Source organism: Lepidochelys olivacea, assembly GCF_965140295.1.
Source record: "Lepidochelys olivacea isolate rLepOli2 genome assembly, chromosome: 5".
NCBI lineage: Eukaryota > Metazoa > Chordata > Testudines > Cheloniidae > Lepidochelys > Lepidochelys olivacea.
The window spans coordinates 84,653,858-84,673,080 of record NC_140415.1 but is presented as its reverse complement, the minus strand read 5'-3'; the positions used below and the strand labels follow the sequence as shown (position 1 = coordinate 84,673,080).

The 19,223-nt window shown below is 37.9% G+C and overlaps 1 protein-coding gene across 1 annotated transcript; it reads right to left on the bottom strand.

Annotated features, from left to right (window-relative positions):
• Positions 1-3,660: 3,660 nt before the first annotated feature.
• NFIL3 (nuclear factor, interleukin 3 regulated) lies at positions 3,661-19,075 on the bottom strand. The gene is made up of 2 exons (XM_084629069.1): positions 18,674-19,075; positions 3,661-5,565 (listed from the first exon to the last, which is right to left on the bottom strand). The coding sequence occupies exon 2, from the start codon at positions 5,366-5,368 to the stop codon at positions 3,983-3,985; it is 1,386 nt and encodes a 461-aa protein (XP_084485195.1). The 5' UTR covers positions 5,369-5,565; positions 18,674-19,075; the 3' UTR covers positions 3,661-3,982.
• Between the last annotated feature and the right edge of the window lie 148 nt (positions 19,076-19,223).

Sequence of the window (19,223 nt, the reverse complement as noted above, 5' to 3'; positions counted from 1 at the left end):
TCTGCTATTGTTACTCAGAAAGATAAAATTGCTTATTCCACGCATGAGTGGTCCTACTGAGTAAGGATAGCAGAATCTGGCACTGAGTAAGGAACCCAGAGTTTCGCCTAGTATTTTTATCTTTGGACTTGGCATTCTGTACTGAACACGTGTTATTTACTCTTTTGCAATTCATCCTGAAAGTTGTTTGGTTGTATTCATGTGGTTACCAAGTTTATGTTGTGCAATAAACTGTAAACATATTTTTAAAACAATATGGTGTTAATAAAAGCCATACTTTAACAGGGTTTTCTGTAGATGTTCTACTCAGTTCATTGGGTGTTTCCTGTTTTCAAATGCATATTCACTTATCAGCAATTAGAAATGATTTGTAGCATTTTGAATTTTAGTGCACTTTCAGCAATGGTCACTAGGAAAAATACCTTCTAAGGCTAAGGTACAATTGTAAGTTTATATTCAGGATAAGTTCAATGGAAGATGCTTGCTGTGCTTTTAAGACCACCACCTGTGGACTCACTTATTTTCACAGAAGACAAGTAAGAGGGGACATGACAGATACCAAAAAAAAAAAAAAAAAAAAATGGTATAGAGAAGATACATCAGGCATTCCCCATTAATTCAAGAACAAGGGAATGTTCAATTACACTGAAAGGCAACAAGTTTAGAACTAATGAAAGAAACTACATGTTTACACAATATATAATGAACTGATGGAACTCCTAACTCTCATTGAGGACAAAAGTTTATGAGGATTCAGAAAAGGATTAGATAAGTATATGGGTAATGAATACAGCTACAGTTACTTTAGAAGGAGAGAGATAGAGATGTTTCAGGGCATCAGTCAACCATTAACTGATGGGTTTAAGAAGAAACTTACCCTCTGCAGGTATTCCACAATTATGCTCCACAAGCATCTGGTACCGACAACTATCAGAGTCTGGACTAGATTGTCTCCTTTGGTGTGGCATTTCCAATGTAAAATAAGGATTCTTCTGTTGATAATACTATTATGTTTCTAGTTTTCAAATGTGAATTTTCTTAAATTTCTTATTTTAAAGCATACAAATAATTTTCTATGGTATTTTCAGTTACTCTATATCAGTTTATGTCAATTCAACCAAAATAAGGATTTGCATCAGCTTCTAGGATGCAAATATTTTCCACTGGATTTGATAGTATACAAGAGCACACATGCTGTGTTCTGTTTCCGAACTTAGCATCCTCTCCTCCCCTCCCCCACATAAATGCTCAATTATCCTTTTTTATTATTTTATTTTAAGATTTTGGCCATACAAAAACCCTTATCTGTTCTTTTTATGTCATGCAGTATATCCTGATAGAATAACAGTGTAAATCTTCACATGACCACACCCCTCAATAAGAGGTTTCAGTAGGTCTGTATATTTATCCTGTGTTTTATGTTTATGACCTGTTTTACTCATTATTACGGCAACTGTGTATATTTCCACTTATGAGTTTCAAATGCCACTGTACATCAATAAATCCTATTTTTTCAGTGGTCATGTTCAGTTGTGACTCAAAAGCTTAACAGCTTAAATTCCATTGTTCTCAGGACCTTAGGATACAAAACTAATTGCCATGTATTGCTACACAAATTCCTAATATTACCTGGCTGAGCTATTTGCCTACAAATAAAAGTTGGCCATGGACAGCTATATTAGTTCTTGTTTTTTTAAATGAGTCAGCTTTTGAAAAGTACTATATGCACATTTGAACAATCCATTTATTCCTTAACAAAACCTGTCCTCACAGTGACCTTCTTTCCCTTTATCTGAGCAGGGATCCATCTTCAGCATACATTAATATCACTCTTTGAGTTGATCACAGAGGTCACTAGAGAGCACTCCTCCCTCCCCACCCTTCTTACTCTGTCATGAGTGTAAAACCAAGCTCAAAACCAAACTCAGGGCTTGTCTACTCACAGGATTGCACTGTTTCAACTAATGGCGTGATTTTAAGTTGATATAGTTAAACTGGTGCAAAAGATTGCATGGGACACTCTCATTTCTATTTAAACCAAGATTATTCAGTTTAGTTTAAGTTGATTTGGAACTTAAGCCAAACCAAAATAAGCCACTCAAATTGAAAAAAGGGTATCCATACAAGGATTTGCACAGCTTTAGTTGAAGTGTGTTTATGTACAAACAAAGCCTCAGATCCCCAATATGGGGATTAATGGACCAGCTATTGCAACTCTTAATGTGGGTCAGATTTTCTCCTGTGCCAAGAAACACTCAGCGCAGGAAAGGGGATGTGGGATTAGAGCCGTCAGGGACATGGTTAAGACTCCCTGATTCTCAAATATTCCCAGCTGTGATATAAGGGACCATATGCCAGCTGCAAATTTCTGTATGGGAGTGGAGTTCCACTCCTCCCTTCTCCTGTCCAAGTTAACCCCCTCCCTCCCCTGACATGCTCCTGTGTTGGGGAAGGGAAGTTGGTGTAGAAGTCAGCTATGCTTTATATCAGTTAAGAGTTCTCAGCTGGCCAGTTTTGGCCAGATTCTGGTGCAAAAGGGACAGAACTGTGGTTGAGAACCTGGTCCTGTATGTGCAACCTCCTTCCTGCCCCTTATAATGTAATTTTATGTGAGATGCACAACATTACTCACATGAAAAAAAAATCTTTCTGTCATCACCGTCAGAGCTGATGAGATAATGCCTATAGACTAGGCTGGTATAATGCATGTATTCATAGTGATTTTAGCAAACAACATATTTCTTTTAAAGAAAGCAAAAAGCTAAGATGCATGGGAGAGTACATATAACACAAGATCCTGTTTTTAAGCCAGGTACTACTGTTGATTTCCGGTAAGACTCCCCAACAACCATTGCTATCAGACAGTAGTTGCACAAAATAGAGACATACAAACCAGTGCAAAAATATAACCATCTAGAAAGGAGGGCAGAATTTATCCATTACAACAGACAACCATAAGTAACAAGAGCTAAAATAACCAAACAGATGAACAGCTAAAGATGTAGGTCAGCTTACACAGATGTCAATAATCATCATTTTAAATCATCCCACTGAACACATTTTGTTACACGAGGAGATAAATAATATCTAAAATATTTTAAAGAATTCTGTGGTTTCTTACAGAAGATGTTTTTCAAGCAAACAGCTCATAGCAATCATCTTCTAGTGTTTCCAATCCTGTTCATTCACTTGCAGTTCCCTTAGTTATATTTGGTAATCCTGGACTCATTTTTAGAAAAGTTAAGGTGTGTTCCCTCTATTACTTGCCAAATGTACACAAATCCCAACTATAGTGTCTATTGCATTATTAGGACATGAAATAAGAGTGGGTGATTTAAGAGAATGGTGTACTTCCGTTAGCAACTCTGAATGCTATGGTTGCAGTTCAGCAATTAACAGGCTTTGTGAATGCAAAGAAATGTGAAAAATCACCAGTTGTGAAAAATCAATCCAGTTTCTATTCTCCTATAAAAGGGCTGTAAGAAAAAAATGTGACCGAGGATTTTTTCCAAGCATGTATGTCATAAATTTCAATTTGGTTTATTTAGGCTGTAAACCTCAAGGATACGAGTGAACTGAAATACATTTTGGAAGACTTCTTATTTGATAATTAACAAAATATCTACATACTTATAGAAATCAATTGACCTGGAGTAGATGTTCTGTGTTTGTCACCAATATTTTATTGTAACTGGTAACTTGCACACTTTATAATAGAACAACAACAACAACAAGGGGAAAAAAAGGTTCACTATATACAGCCCCCATACAGGCTACTTGACTATACACAAGGCATAGTGATCATAACACAACCTAGTCTTCATAATAATTTGTGCACAAAAAGACACCATCAATCAGACATTATGTGAACATTACAGTGAAATGACATCACAAGTCCAGTGAAAATTCAGCATAATACAAAACATATTGATCTACTGCAAATGACATCCTTTAAAACAATAAGCCTTTATTCAGTAGTAACTTAACCAGAGTCTGAAGCAGAGATTTGTTGTGTAGTTATAAGTCTTTTAAGTGAAGCAACCTCTGCAGATAAGTTTGCTATGCCCTGCTTCAAATACAAGTTCTCTGACTCAGATACTTTGTAGACATTGTCTTTAATTTCAACAACTCCAGTTTTGCAACCACTCTGAATTTTTACATTGAGTTCCTTTGGGTGCCAGTGTTCTGGTTTGAGAGACCAGTCTTGAATATTAGTCACTTGAACAGAGAAAGGAGTGTGAGAAGAATGTACCAAATTTTGTGCATTGTGCTTTTCAAGCTCAAAATGTCTTTTAGATGTCATCTCAACTGGTGATGATAGTTTCTGTGTGGCATCATAGTCACTATCCATTGCTTCCACTTTGATTTGCATGGCTTTGGCCTTAATTCGAAGCTTGTGAGGCAGTGCAGAAGAGTTCACCTCTGGAACTTTAACTGTTGCGTGAACATTTTTAAGTTCAACTGGGGAATGAATTGGACCTTTAGGGACCTGCTGCTCATCTTCTCCATCAGATGACTTTCCTATGATCACATCATCAGCTTCTGAAGTTCTTGGAGAATTACTGGAGGACCTATTAACTTGCAGCAGAGGAGGGGAATGTGAGTACCCATTAAAGGTATTTACTATGTAGTTTGGAAACATGGATGCTGTATAGGAGCCTCTATCATCTCTTGACTCTCTTGCATAGTTCTCCAATTCCATTGGCTCCTGCTTTATAACTTGAAACTTATTTTCAGAACTTCTGCAATTATTCTGTATAGGACTTGCTTGAGTATGCTCTACTGAGGATACTTCAGACACATCAGACAAAGAGCTTTGTGGAGAGTGTTTGATGACAGAAATACAACTACTACCTACCATAGATGGTTCATGTTCATCCACAAATGAGTTAATATTTGATTTGGAAGTTTGATAGTCCTGGAAATACACAGCTGTTGAATTACTGAGCTTCTGTATCTCTTGGGCATATGCTGCAGAGCTAATTAAACCAAACTTTAGCTTCAGTGAAAGCAGCTCAGCCTTTAACGTGGCATTCTCCTCTCCTAATGCAATTAGTTTGTTCTCTAAGACAAGGTCATTCAGTCGTCGTTTTTCACGAGATCTTTTGGCAGCTTCATTATTTTTTCGTCTTTTTTCCCAATACATAGCATCTTTCTTTTCATCTGGAATGAATTCCCGCTTTCTCCGACATGCTGAAGATTTGTTTTTTCCACTATTTCCTTCATTAAGTAGTATGTCTTCATTTGTAGCCAAGTCTTCAGACACTTCTGTTAAAGTAGAATTAAGCACCATGATTTTGTCCGTATTGCTACTTGCGTCAACAGGTGCCTGTTCCTTTTTAATGGTCTGCATTTTTCTCAGCTGCATCAGAAGCAATTTTTAGTAGATCTATGATGAGTAACAGAGTGAGCTGTTTTCCCAGTGCTTCTCAAACCATAACTACCTAATAAATACAGTAATTCTAAATCCATATGCATTATTCCTTTTGTTTCATATTATTAAACAGAAGAATATTCAGATCCAATTTACTTCTTGAGAGATGTAATGGGAACTTGCTAAGTAACCTGTAACAAATAAAAAGCACCAATTATTAGTTGATTATTGCTGATTTTCTGCTTTAAAATGCTACTTTCAAAATACATAATTTACAATAATGATTGATTCATTAAACCTACTAGACTACAAAAGAAACTCAACAATGATCCAGTTCACTTTATGTAACCAGCTAGCAGCTTTTCTCCCTCCCCCATGCAATTAAAAAACTTTAAAATAATGGTTCCTGTTTTCAAAACAAGTAAAGTCTGATCCAAAGAAAAGCAGTAAAAATAACATTTGGTTTTGATTCAACAATAATGTTGTCACAGAACTTCCCATTACATCGTTGACCAACTTAAGCCTCTACACTAACAGATGACTAGACATGTTGATTAGCAGCACTGGAAAATATCTTATCCCTCCATATAAAGATCTCTCTTCCAAAAGCAGCTGTGGTGTGTGATTCAGAAATGTTATATATTTGGGTCCATTACAGATTAAAAATAACCCACGCTGATTTAAAGAGGTTAGAATGTTTTTTTCTTTGCCTTAAAATAATGACAGAGAACACATTCCAGCTACACAGCACATAAAAATAATTAACTTTTAAAACATATATTATTTTTACATTTAGTATAGAGATCACATGACATTTAAGAACCCTTTTTGCCTGGTCATATCAATATAATTTAGTTTAAGCACAAGTTATATAATTCTGACACGCCACTTTTTTTCAAAAATCAACAACAAAGAAAAAAAATATTACATAAGGTTGATCTCTCGTATCTAAAAGAAAAAACTATTGAGTAATTAGTGAAATTACATTAAGATAACAACATTTACTAACATAATTCTCATTTGAAAAATGTTTTTTACTATACCACAGTACAATTTAGCAATATTTAAGGATACACAGCTGCAGCAAAACACTGCACAAATTAGAATAGAAGTTTAAATCTGAAATGGGATCATCAACTAAAGAAAACTAGCTTAACCTTTAACTCAAGACATTTTGTCATTAAAATTTGACTTAGCATTTAAGCTGGCATTTTGTATTATTTAATTCATATCAGTACAAAAATACTTTGTTCTCATAACAAAATTTCTTTTTGATCCTAGACATAGTTTCCCTCCATACCAAATTTTCCATGGTTAGTCATGTTCCCGATAAAATAAATTTAGCAAGACAACTGCTTTTACAGACTATCTTTATGCTGCCTGCATATTTAAAAAAATAAATATAACAGTGACTTTAGCTTAATATCACTATTTATTGGGCATGTGTTTACACTGACTAATGAAACTAATTTTAACTTTATCAGCTGGGAAAGTTACAAAAAAATAAATGAATTGTATTCTGCCAGTTTCTCTTGTCTTTTTCAGAAGGCAAAGTGGAGTGAGTGATGTAATAACAATTAATCAGGGATCATAAAGACTTGGGTTTCAAGTTGGGTTCTGTTTCATCAAACCATGCCAACTCCTCTGTCATGAACAATTAACACGTTTAATAGAACAGCTAAGCAGACTTTCCTAAAATCCATGGTTAATTACTGGCTTATAACTATTTGTCTTTGGTAATGAAACCTTAATGGAAAATGAAGTCAAGAGCTAACCACTCCATAGACAACATTAACTATTTACAGCAACAGCACCGCCCCAAATTACTGTGCTTGCAAAGCAGAAATATAACTAATATACAAATAACTACACAATTAGGCCTGATCTAAAGCCCATGGTGAAGTCAATGGGAGTCACTCCATTAAGTTAAACATGCTTTGCATCAGGCCTTTATAGAAAGAAACTCCCCACCACATATCCCCACTCTTCATATAAAATTCTCTATAGTTTGTTTTCCTAAAGTACCATTACAGCAATTCTGCTTATTACAATGCAATATTTTAGCATTAGTATAACTGAATGCAGTATAATACTGTTAAAAATTCAGTGTTGAACATATGGATCTTAATGTACATTTCTTTAAATGAGTCAGAACGCTTGCAATACAGGTAAAATGTTTAAATGCATCACATAATGTTGTGTTACAGTAACAAAAAATATAATCAATCCGGTCAACTGGAAATTGAAATCATTTCCAGAATGTTCATCCTTTGACTTATGTCATATAAAATACAACACACAGGTTACATTTACATTATTCTGTTGCACTGGGATTACTGGATCAAAAGAATTCTGACCAGTAACTATCTTGGCATATTATGAACACTGGCAATCATATTTATTCAAGTCATTAAATAATTTTTGGCTTTCCAATGAGGAAATGTATCCACTTTCTAAAGTACATAATGTGAAACAGTACACCTCTTCTATCAAATATCAATGAAAACATATCTTTACCAGAAGTTATGTATTTATTCTTTTAGACTCTGATCCAATTCTTATTGAGGTCAGTGGGATACAGTGGGCCTTCAGTGGGAGTTGGATCAGACCCGAATGACACAGAGATTTGAGTAAAATATAAAATGTAGTAGATAACTGAAATCAAAATCAGATACCAGTCATTGATACTCCTAGAAGAGGGGATACTTATATACATACAAGCTTATATCCTATATATTAATGTGCTGTGCTGTACAAGCTGGAACTTCAAGGTCTTTTTAAAGTTATTAGTCACTGAAAATACTCAACAGTGATAGGGATTTGATGATAATTAGTTATTTGTACGTATTTTTAAAATATTTACATTATTTGAAACTTTCAAGCTATATACAAGCCAGCTTAAGTAGCAACATGATCTTATCACAATTATTCTCATCTTCCTTCCCCTTTCATTCTTATTGTGGGAGTGTGGTGTTTTGTCTTTCAATTAGATTGTGTTTCAAGGCAAGAATCGTGTCTTTATATGTTTTTGTACAACATTCAGCATGAGACCCCAGTCCATCCTGAATGAAGCTTTGGGGCACTACCATTATACATATAATTAGGAACAATAATAATAAAATAATATTAATAGTAATAAAAATAATAACAGATAATTGGCAGGATCAGAATTATTACAAACCCATCCAAACACCGAATACTCAAAATTCAGTTCTTTACCACCAATCTTTTCTCAGTCACTGGGAGTTTTGAGTATGCAATGATTCCAAATTCATATGTACTTTCACAGGGCAATATTCAGGCCTCAGGTTGCACTTAAGCAAAAAAATACAACCAGGGTGGGCTGTAATATTTCGCTTACTGCAGAGTTCATGCGCCACAGGACTTCTGCAGATTGGGGTATTCCAAGGAGGCATGGTCTGCTTGTTTCAACAAACATATCTCCTGTTTTGGCCACACTCCATCTTGTGCATATTACTGGTGCCCTTGGCATGAATAACCTGAATGAGGGAGGGACTGTACACGAGTCCATGGCTCATCTAAATATGTGTTCAAAACAACAGTGCTTTGCAGGCAACATTCATATGCGTCCCCGGCCTGTATCCATGTGAGAAGTTCATAAGGTCTAAATTTGGCCAATGATTTTTATGTCAACCTTATATAATTGCCACTTATGTCAAAAGCTTTGACATTATGCTTTTGGTAAATCATTAAAGCACCAGCAAATTATTAGTTCTATCAGTATCTTCCTTGAACATTTGTATCATCTTATTGAAAACTGCCATTATACAAACGGAGAACTAAAATCCTTTGTCTGTTAATGGTTTTCCTTGCGGATCAGCCCAATACAGAGTCTGTAAACAAATTAAATTCCATCTGATGATAATGGCAAAATGCCTTCAATAAAAACAGCCATTTCACTTCAATTGTATTTTATAATTCCACTGAAAACATGAGTATTTACACATAAACTAATGAACTGTAATGATTCCTCTGACTACATTTCAAATTCCAATATTTTCCCTTATGATTAATTTTGCAATTACTTTATCACTCCCTCAAAGTATTCTAAAACCAACATTTAATACTGCTGTACATTAATCACTGCTGATGGTTTTTATTTATTTAATTATTTATTGGGTTGGTTGACGTTAATGGCATTGAGTGCCAATTCAACAGTGTAATAGCATTCAACCCTATTAACTTAATTACAGACCCAATCCTGCTCCACTGCAATTTTGCCATTGACTTCAATCCGAGCAGAGTCCGACCTCAGATTCAAGAGCTAATATGACTGTTCTCTAAAATTCATACTAATGAAACAAGAAATGATGTACACAGAAGCCATGAGATGTTAATTTATCCATGGATTTTAAAATATTGAAGCACTCAGATATTCTCAAGATATTATAAAAGTCCTGATCATGCAGCTCTTACTCACATTCATATTATATACTTAAATAAGCACAACAGTTACAGGACTGGGCCATAATTTTGACTCTCTTTGTTCTTTCTAATGTAATCATGTAGGTCAATTGTGTGTTGAAATACACACATGTGGTTCCCATACACATGTGTTTCCCAAGCCAAAATATGACCCATATTGTTTTACTGAACAAGATTTACGTTCCTTAGCAAAGAATGATTCTATATTTATCAAAAATAATTTGCATTATATCCATGATTACATTCTTCAAAAATGTTTTATGCAACTCTTTCTACAGTGTTGTTTTAACATTGGTTGTTATCAGGGCCACCGAGAGGATTTTGGGGACCTAAGGCAAAACCTAAAACTGAACCTCCCCACCCGCATCCTTCCAAGAAAATTATCATGGAAACAAAAGAATTTAAGAAGAGAAGAGGGGATAGGGTGTCAGAGAGACCCCAGGCCTGTGGGATCACTGCCCTCCCTGTGGAGATAGTGGGGAGGGGCTCTGCCCAGTGTGAGGCTAGGGGGCTGCTCCCAGTCCCACCTCTCCCTGAGTTCCAGCCCTACTACTGGTGGGAGTGGTATACCTAATTCCACTCCCACCTCCGGGCTCTCGGCCTGGTGGGTGGCCTTGGGCCCAGTGTGATGATGCCAGTGGCGGTGCTGGTGGGATGTGGGCCCCGCTGGGGTGAGCAAGTCACTCCCCACACTATTGATGGTGGCCCCAAACCTGCGCCCAGATCCAACACCTCTCACTCAGACTTGGCCCAGTTGCCCCTCCATCATTTTGGGGTGACTGGGAGAAACTCTCCCCTCTTCCCCGACTCCGGCAGCCCTGGTAATTATTTCTGTTCCCTCAACATTCTGGTGATGACTGCGCTGGACCAAATGAAATACAGTTTCAAGACTTTTTTTGAATCACTCTGCAATTTTCTAAAATCAAAAGTCTACAAATCTTAGAGTCCTCCCAAGAGCAAGACTACTGCAAAATATTCATTTCTAATATTTCTAAAGTGAGAACCATGTATTCTGTCACTGTGACTTCTTAGCACCTATTTAAATAAACACTGTCAAGTATAATATAAACAATTTGCTAAACCAACCAACCAAGCAAACTAAATTTAAGTATATATATTTAGATTTCCAATTGTTGTTTTCAATGTTTTGCATAGTTATCATTAAATATGTTATCGTTAGCATCCTGTCATGGGGCAACTATTTTAAAGTCTCTTCATGAACCAGAAACACTGGCATTCCTAGGCACCCAACCCAACAACCATTTTGCACTCAACAATTCTAAAAAATTAAGAATATACTTAGTATTTTCCATCTTCAAAGCACTTTACAAGTATTTGCTGACTAAATGACCCCAACACCTTAATAAGTGAAGATGTATTATCATCCCCATTTTCCAGCTGGGGAAACTGAGGGTGCAATTTTGAAAGTGAGCATGCAGCCAAATACTACATCTAGACTAAGAGCTAGGGATGTGATTCTCCTGTTCAAGTACTCATACTCCTGCCAGCTCTCATAGAGGTAGTACAAATATAAATAGCAGTTTAGCAGTGGTAGAACAGGTCATGGCAGCAGTGGCACAGCTGAGCCATGCTGAGTACGAATATGCCTGAACCTGGTGAATATGTACTTGACTCAGCTCAGCCATGCCTCCACTGACGCCATCAAGGCTACACTGCTATTTATACTCATGCTAACTCCATGAGAGCTAGCCCGAGTATATGTCCTCAAGCAGGGGGAATCACAGCCTTAGCTTGTAGCGTAGATGTAACCTAAATTAACAGGTGAGTCTGAGGAACCAAATCTCCTCCACAATTTGGAGCCTGTCTACAACTACTCTTTGCAGATTATAGGCAAATGTAGTACCAGGAATTTCTACTGCCCTGGGAATAGATCTTCACCTTGTGTAAACTGTCATAGTTCCATTTTTGAAGTTAATTCAGTTATGACACACTGAAGTTAATGAAGCTATGACAATTTACCCCAGCTGAGGATCTGGCCGCTATGGTCTGAGCCAAACCCCACTGAAGGCATTCAAAATAATCCCATTTTGAAGGCATTCAAAACAATCCAAAATAATCGCCACTGGCTTGAGTGGATCCAGAATGCCAGCCCTCATGCAGGTTTGTGAGTCAGCCAACCCATGCAGTTTAGATCAGATGAAGTTTAGTCTTTCTGGGACCACACTGGTGAACAGGATTACATGGTACGACTGAGTGGCTGCTCAAAGTTACAGAGGAAACATGATAAAATTAGGATTAGAATTCTGATATTATCTACTATTTTTAATCCTGTGCACATAACACACCTCTCTCAAATCAATGAGCATCTTAAGCGTTTAAAGACTGAAGGATCAATCCATAATTAAATTACAGATCAGTGTGATACTCATTATGATGTTTTCACACAAGATGAAACATTTTGGATAAAACTTCTGTATTTTACTTTTTTAAAGGTAATAAAAAGAGGAATCTACTTGATTCTCTTACATTCACATTAAGTGTATTGTTAATGTATTAGATTCTCCACAGTCGCACAAATACAGTAAAGCTTATCAAGGCCATTGAAATACTATATTACTTCCATATTGTCAAACTTGAAGCTGTACCCAGCAGGTTGAAGTCTTATGAAAGGCCTTCAGCGTTAGGAAACACACTTCTGTTACTGTTTATCTTAATAATTACAGATTAACTCATTAAAGTATAGTTTGATTCTCAAAGGTTAATAACACAAATTATGCAAATAAAATCATCTGGAGAGAACTGAATGTGTGTTAAAAATAGCTGTTGCTCAAAAGGTCAGTCAAGGTTAGTAGCCCACATTTGACCTATATTTTCTTCCTATTTGTTTGGAAAGCCTGTGTAATTCTCTATTGATTTTTTTTTTATTTTTCCAAAACAAATGCTTCAGTGCTTTGTTTTAGAAGAAATCAGTGTCATTAATTCAGAGTACTTAGTAGCAATCTTAAGGATAAGCTGGTAGTGTAAAGGTGCACAGAAAGACATACTCGGGTAAAGAAACATATTTCATTATTATGGTTCTAATGGGTTTTTATAAAAAATACTAAATTGAGCTAAAAATAATTTGTAAAATTATGAAGACTATAACAGGAAGATTTTTCCTATGTCACTTGCTGCTTCATAATAAACATTTTAGATTATGCAAGATCACTATTTTCATATTAAAAGGTTTCCAAAAACAAAATCACAACCTAGCTAATTTCAAACACTGAAAAAATTCTTTTGTTTTGTTTTCCCCTCAATTAAAGGCCATAAGACAAAAATACAAAAATGATTATGGAATGTTGTTTCAATTATACCTAAAACAAATAACATTTTTATGTATTAATTGTACTGTATTCTCACCAATCCAAAATATGAGCCAGATCCTCAGCTGGTGTAAACTAGTGTTGTTCTATTGAAGGCAGTGGTACTATGTCAATGTACATCAGCTGATGATTTGGTCCTTTTTCTCTGCCATAAGAAATGACGTGCAAAAAAGTGAAACATCATGATGTAATAGACAATATGTGTAATAATTTCTAACACACATTGCAAATGAAACAGAAATAGCAATATATGTAGGCCCCAATCCTGCAAGATGATCCAGATGCATGGACCACTGTGGACTTTGCTTGGACTCCATGCAAATGTAGGGGTGAGTCCATCCCTACAGAGCCAGTTGCAGGACTGGGGCCTACATTGAACTGCTTGTGATGCAAACTCCATGAGAGGTTGAGTTTGGTTATTCAGTCAGAAACCCTTATCATGAAACTCAGCAACAGAACAGAAAACTGAGTCAAAGCTGTATGATAACCCTGCAAGATGGTAACTAAAACAGGATACATGCAAAAAACCAGAAAATATTCCAGCACAGAATGACAAGGAGTGAAAGCTTTAAAAGCACATTCCATTTAATCTTCTATTTACTACCACTGGGATGTGAACATTTCTTCCTAAACTTGTTAAAACAATGAAGAGTCTATGCTCTGATGAGTGTGGGCTTCCTTGACAAAACATATTATCAACAAACACAAAATAGAAGACTCTAAGCATGTGTTAATAATAAACAATATATGCTAAAAATATGAACTTCATTTTATTATAACAGTATTTTTACTCCATAATCAAATTATATAATTTTCCTACAGACATCCACAGCAGAGAAAACTAAAAAAAAGTTGTAAAAAGGGTATTTCTTTCCAATCAAAAAGAAAATCTCTTATGTAATATCCATGCTCACAATTTACAAAGTCTTTCAGTATTCCTATGTTATGCTAATTTGGACAAGCACCAACTCAAGTGTAAGTTAGGCAGGAAAAAACACAGGATATCAAACAATATATTAATGCTAATAAATTTCAGGCACACTTTTTTAAAAATAGAGAAACAAAGAAGGAGTTCTCAAGGGCATTGTTTCTATCACATTTTGAATCAAATTCAATATGTCTTCATTTTTCAAGTCCTTACTTTTGACAGTCAAGCTCACCCCACCACTGTCAGTTAAAATTACCAATATTTGAATGAAAATGTTTACCTAAATGGGTTTTTAACTCTGAAAAATAGTTTAACATTTAAATTAATTGATATTTTGCCTGGGAAGGGACCACAGGATTTGGGCATATATTTGCATCTTTTTTTATTACATATCCTAAGCACATTTATATCTCATAACTGGCTGTAATTATCATGGCAAGGTCACCTGGAAGCATCTATTAAGCTGATGACTCAGACACATGACTTAACTGTGTGTAGTAAGACTCAAACAAAGAATTTTATTGTTCAAGTTATTGCATCACAGTGATGTTATAACTGCAGCTCACAAAAATATGGCAACAGGGTTGCTGTCTGGAAAAACAAACTGCATAAATGTTGTTTGCATAACCATTTGCTAAAGTAAGTCAGCTTAAAATGAGCAAAAGATATCTTGAAATAAAAAAAGACAAGTGCTTGAACAAGTAGAACAGTGACTGATATATTCTGTTGACTATATAATCATGCTATAATCAGCAAAAGCAATATCTGCGTGTTCCACAATTTTCAGCAAAAGTTTGGCAAATACCGTTTCTTCATAGGCTAAGAAAAGCTGTGAGGAGGTCGCAGAAGTTCATATTGCTTGTGGGAAGACTGTAAGCTTTTTGACACCTTTTAAATCATTTCCTTAGAAAATCCATTCAAACAGAAACGTGAAGCTTTGAGGGCAAATCCAGGAAGCTGGATATTTTGAAAGCTAGTTAACAATTCTTTAGAGAATAAGTCAAGCTAAAAATAGAAGATAACTAAAAATGGAAAGTGAAGGCAGATAATTCTGAAAAATGTTAAAACATTAAAAGTCAAATAAAGATATCTATAATGTAACAACTTTTATAGTAGTTTCTGCTAGTGCCAAAAATGTGAAGGAGCATTGCTCAGTGTTCCTTGATTTTGCTGGTTTAAATCATGTCTTGGGACAAACCTGCAGACCTTATTCAGTGAAAATTCCTATTGAAGTCAGTGTTTTGACTGACGACAATAAGAATAATGCCCTTAGCATTATATTAATGTAGGCTTTGTGTTGCATGAATTACTGAGTGTGGTAAGGTAAATTCAAAATAGATTTTATATACAGATAATTGGAGCTCAAATAAATTTGTTAGTCTCTAAGGTGCCACAAGTACTCCTTTTCTTTATACTTGAATTTGATCATTCAAGATGCAAGGATAAGGAGTAATCACAGGATATTTTTTTTTTTAAAAAAAAGGAGTACTTGTGGCACTTTAGAGACTAACAAATTTATCTGAGCATAAGCTTTCGTGAGCTACAGCTCACTTCATCGGATGCAGACTAACACAGCTGCTACTCTGAAACAGGATATTTTTGAACATATTTGTCAATAACGCCAAATAGATACATTGTCACATTGTTTTGAGTCAAATTCAGCAAAAGGCATAAACCCACTTAAATAATAAAAATGTGCACGGCTGTGTCTCAGTTTCCACTTCTGTAAAACGGGGATCTTACCTGCAGCACAAGGTGTTGTAGGAGTAAATTACTCAATAGTGTAGTGTTTGGAACAAGTGAAGTTCGAATTGTTATTACCAGGCTCAGGAGTGCAAGTGTGTGGGGGGCTGGCGAGGGGGAGGGCACAGTCCTGCTCTATAGTGCGCTTGTCTCTAACGTCCAACAGAAGTAAAATACTCTCTCTGTGTAAAATTCAAAGACATGAGCGGGCGACTAAACTATGCGAGCCGCCCTAGAAAGCCCAATATCGTACGCGTGGCTGCCAAGCCTAGGCACAAAGGCTGCTGAAGCAGGGCGCTCTGGTTGGTGCAGGAGAGAACGTGGGAGCGGGCTGAATTGCTTAACATGTTTCCATTCTCAACACAGAGGGAGAGACGCTTCCTTTCCCCTCCTTCCCTCCCCCCTTCGGCTGCGTGTTAATGAACAGCGAGTACACACACTACGTGACTGGAGACGCATCCCTCCCACTGCCGAGCCTGTTCTTCTCTCGCTCGCTCCCTGTCAGTACAAAACAACCGAGTATTATTATCTTGCCTTATTTACTCCGCTTTCCTTAACACTCGTGCTCAGCCCAGGCTGCCCTCTCCAAGCACTCGCCTCCTCCCGCCCTTCCCGGGGCTCAGGGCTGCCTCCCATCCGCCCCCAGCTCCAGAACAAAGGAATGCGGAGCAGCAGCAGCGCCATCCGCCTCCCCAGTCACAATAACCAACGCCTAGTTCTGCGGCCCCTCCCCATGCAAACCCCTCCCCGGGTAAGACAGCTACTTTGGGAAGGGGCTGCTGCTCTCCTCCAAGCAGTAGGAGGTCCTCAGACCTGCACCAGCACTCCCGCCCAATGGACTAAGCCCACAGCCCTTAAGCCTACCCTTCCCTCCCTCCCCCCACAAAAAATTACACATCCACCCACCCTCCTACCTATGCACCAGCTACATTGACTCCACATGGGCAGCAGGGAATAATGTGCAACAACAATAATACACACTGTAAACTGGGGGCCGTGGCTAAAATCAGGTTCGGTTCCTGGAAAGAGCTTGACCTCCTTAATTATCTTACTTATTTAATTCACCTAAGAAAGGAGTCCAGTCTTCTCTATAAGGGCACATTTAAAGACCCTGCCCCCGATTTTGCATCCCCGGCTTCAGCCGTTGAAACCAGTGGCAGTTCTGGCTCCACAAGGAATTCAGGTTCGGGGCCATTAATAGTTTGCAACATATAAAGGAAATATTCTTATTTTCTCATTAAGCATCGTCGTCATTATTCTAAGCTTTGCCTGTGTACACTTTATTGTGATCATAGGCAGAGGATAATCAAAAACTGGTTTAATATAAAATGTAATACTGACCTACATCAGCTTTTCTCATGTGACATTCTAAACCACCAATATTTAACGTGAATGGGATACCCCTTCCCCCTGGCCTCCCCCCCCCCCCGTCCCCCGCGTTTTACTTCGCCCGGGTTCATTACGATCACGAAGGGAGGTGACAGACTATCTTGCTTCTTCGGTGCTGTTGGCATGATCTAAAATTTGTATCAATCCCTTTAATATTTTTTTTAAATGAAAGCCAATTCCTAGCAAAATGCTTAGCGTCTGGGAGAAATACCTTCCTAAAAATACAGCCTTATCAAAGCGTGGGATTAAAAACTCAGCCAAATGGCCTTGAACGTCTATTTGTCCAGCTCTGGAGAAAAGACCGAAATAGCACATGAAGCCACATCTTTTAAAAAATCTGTTACAGTGGCATTTTTTTTAGCCTGGGATTGTCCTAGTTTCTTTGTATCGAGATTATAAAATCGCGTAATTAGCTCCCTCTTTCTACCCTGACTGCCAGCAAATTCTGTGGTTACATAATGCAACATTTCCAGGAACTATTAAATTATCAGTATTGTAGTGTCTGAAAAACAGTGAGCAAAGTGAGGGAAAAGGCACAGACAAATACAAACTAATATAATTTGAGAGAACTAAATGCTACATGTACTCTTTTCCATGTATAAAAACAAGATCCCTGAGCGCAAAGTGAATATGTAAACTCGCCGACAGTCACTGACAATCGGCATAAAAACTCCTTATTTGGTGTGAAATACACAAAAAATTAGTGCATTTAATGATCTAATTCCCTAAATCTGCACCAAAATTACCAAAAGTATTGCACACGAAACACACACACATCACATCCAAATGCTTGCCAGTACACAGTGAACAGATTATGCAATGTGCGAAAGAACAAGACCCACAAACCTTACCTCGGGCTTGTTACACAGTCAGAGGGTAAAAAGGGTCTGAGGTATGTTGTTTTTTTTAATCTAAAATAGGTAAATTTTTAAACAGACATTTTCTAAATTCCTTCTCGTGTTATTATTCCTTTAACTAACCTTCTTTTCGCAGGCAAAACCAGTATTTTAATCAGCTATTTCCCCACTCCTCCAGATATATCCTTTCCCCACCCAGAGGGAGATGGATCAGCGTCAGATCAAATCTCCCTGGCGCTTTTCTCCATGAAAACATCAATTTTCCTCAAACAAGAAGACATATTATGCAACAACAATGTAGCCAAAGCCAGCAAACAAGCAGCAGCAGCTCCAAGTCTACGTGCTGTCCAGAGGGCGCTGCAATCAAAGCGGCCACCTTAAGGTGGCGAGTCCCAGTACTGACATGCTAGCAAAAGTTTTTAATATAGATATACATAATACACACACGCACGCACACATACACATCGCCAACACGCGTCTCTATCCAGCTACGTGGAGCTATCGAGAGAGATTTACACACGCACACACCGATAAGTGTGTAAGACAAGCGAGGGGAGCACCACACCGAGGGATCCAGTGTAGACTACAAGCCATTACAATGTTACCTTACCTTCATAATCGCCACTGGTAGAATGGAATAAGCTGTAGCCTCCCAGCAAACCGCTAGCTTTTGCCTCTGTTCTTCTCCCGATCGCTCTGGGGAGCGGGACGGGAGAACTCGGTGTGAGGGGCTGTGAAGCCCCGGAAGCCCCTTGCACCAGTCCTGCGCGGGGAGCAGCTTCGGTATCAGCCAGGGCGCGAGCGCGGCTGCTGCTGCTGCTGCTACTGCCGCCGCCGTTGGAGAGGGATCTGTGTTAGTAGGTCAGTCCTGTACACTCCTCACAACGCACAGTCCTCATGCCAGCCTTTGCTGTGACTGGCAGCGGCCCGTCCCCAATCAGAGCTCGGCGCTCTCGGGGTGCAGCCAATGGAGGCCTCCCGGAGGGGAGTCATAGGGGCAGGCCCAGACTTGAATTGAACCCCCTTTCCTCCTCCCTCAGCACTCCCCCCCCCCGCCCTCTGGGAGCGGTGTGTGGTACAGTAGATATATGCGCTGGGTATTGCATAACCAGCCGAGGGGCGGGAGGGAGGCTGCTGACATTTACGTAATTACCCAAAGG

Coding starts and splice junctions, on each gene's coding strand:
- NFIL3 (XM_084629069.1), bottom strand. CDS start 5,368: ATGCAGCTGAGAAAAATGCAGACCATTAAAAAGGAACAGGCACCTGTT.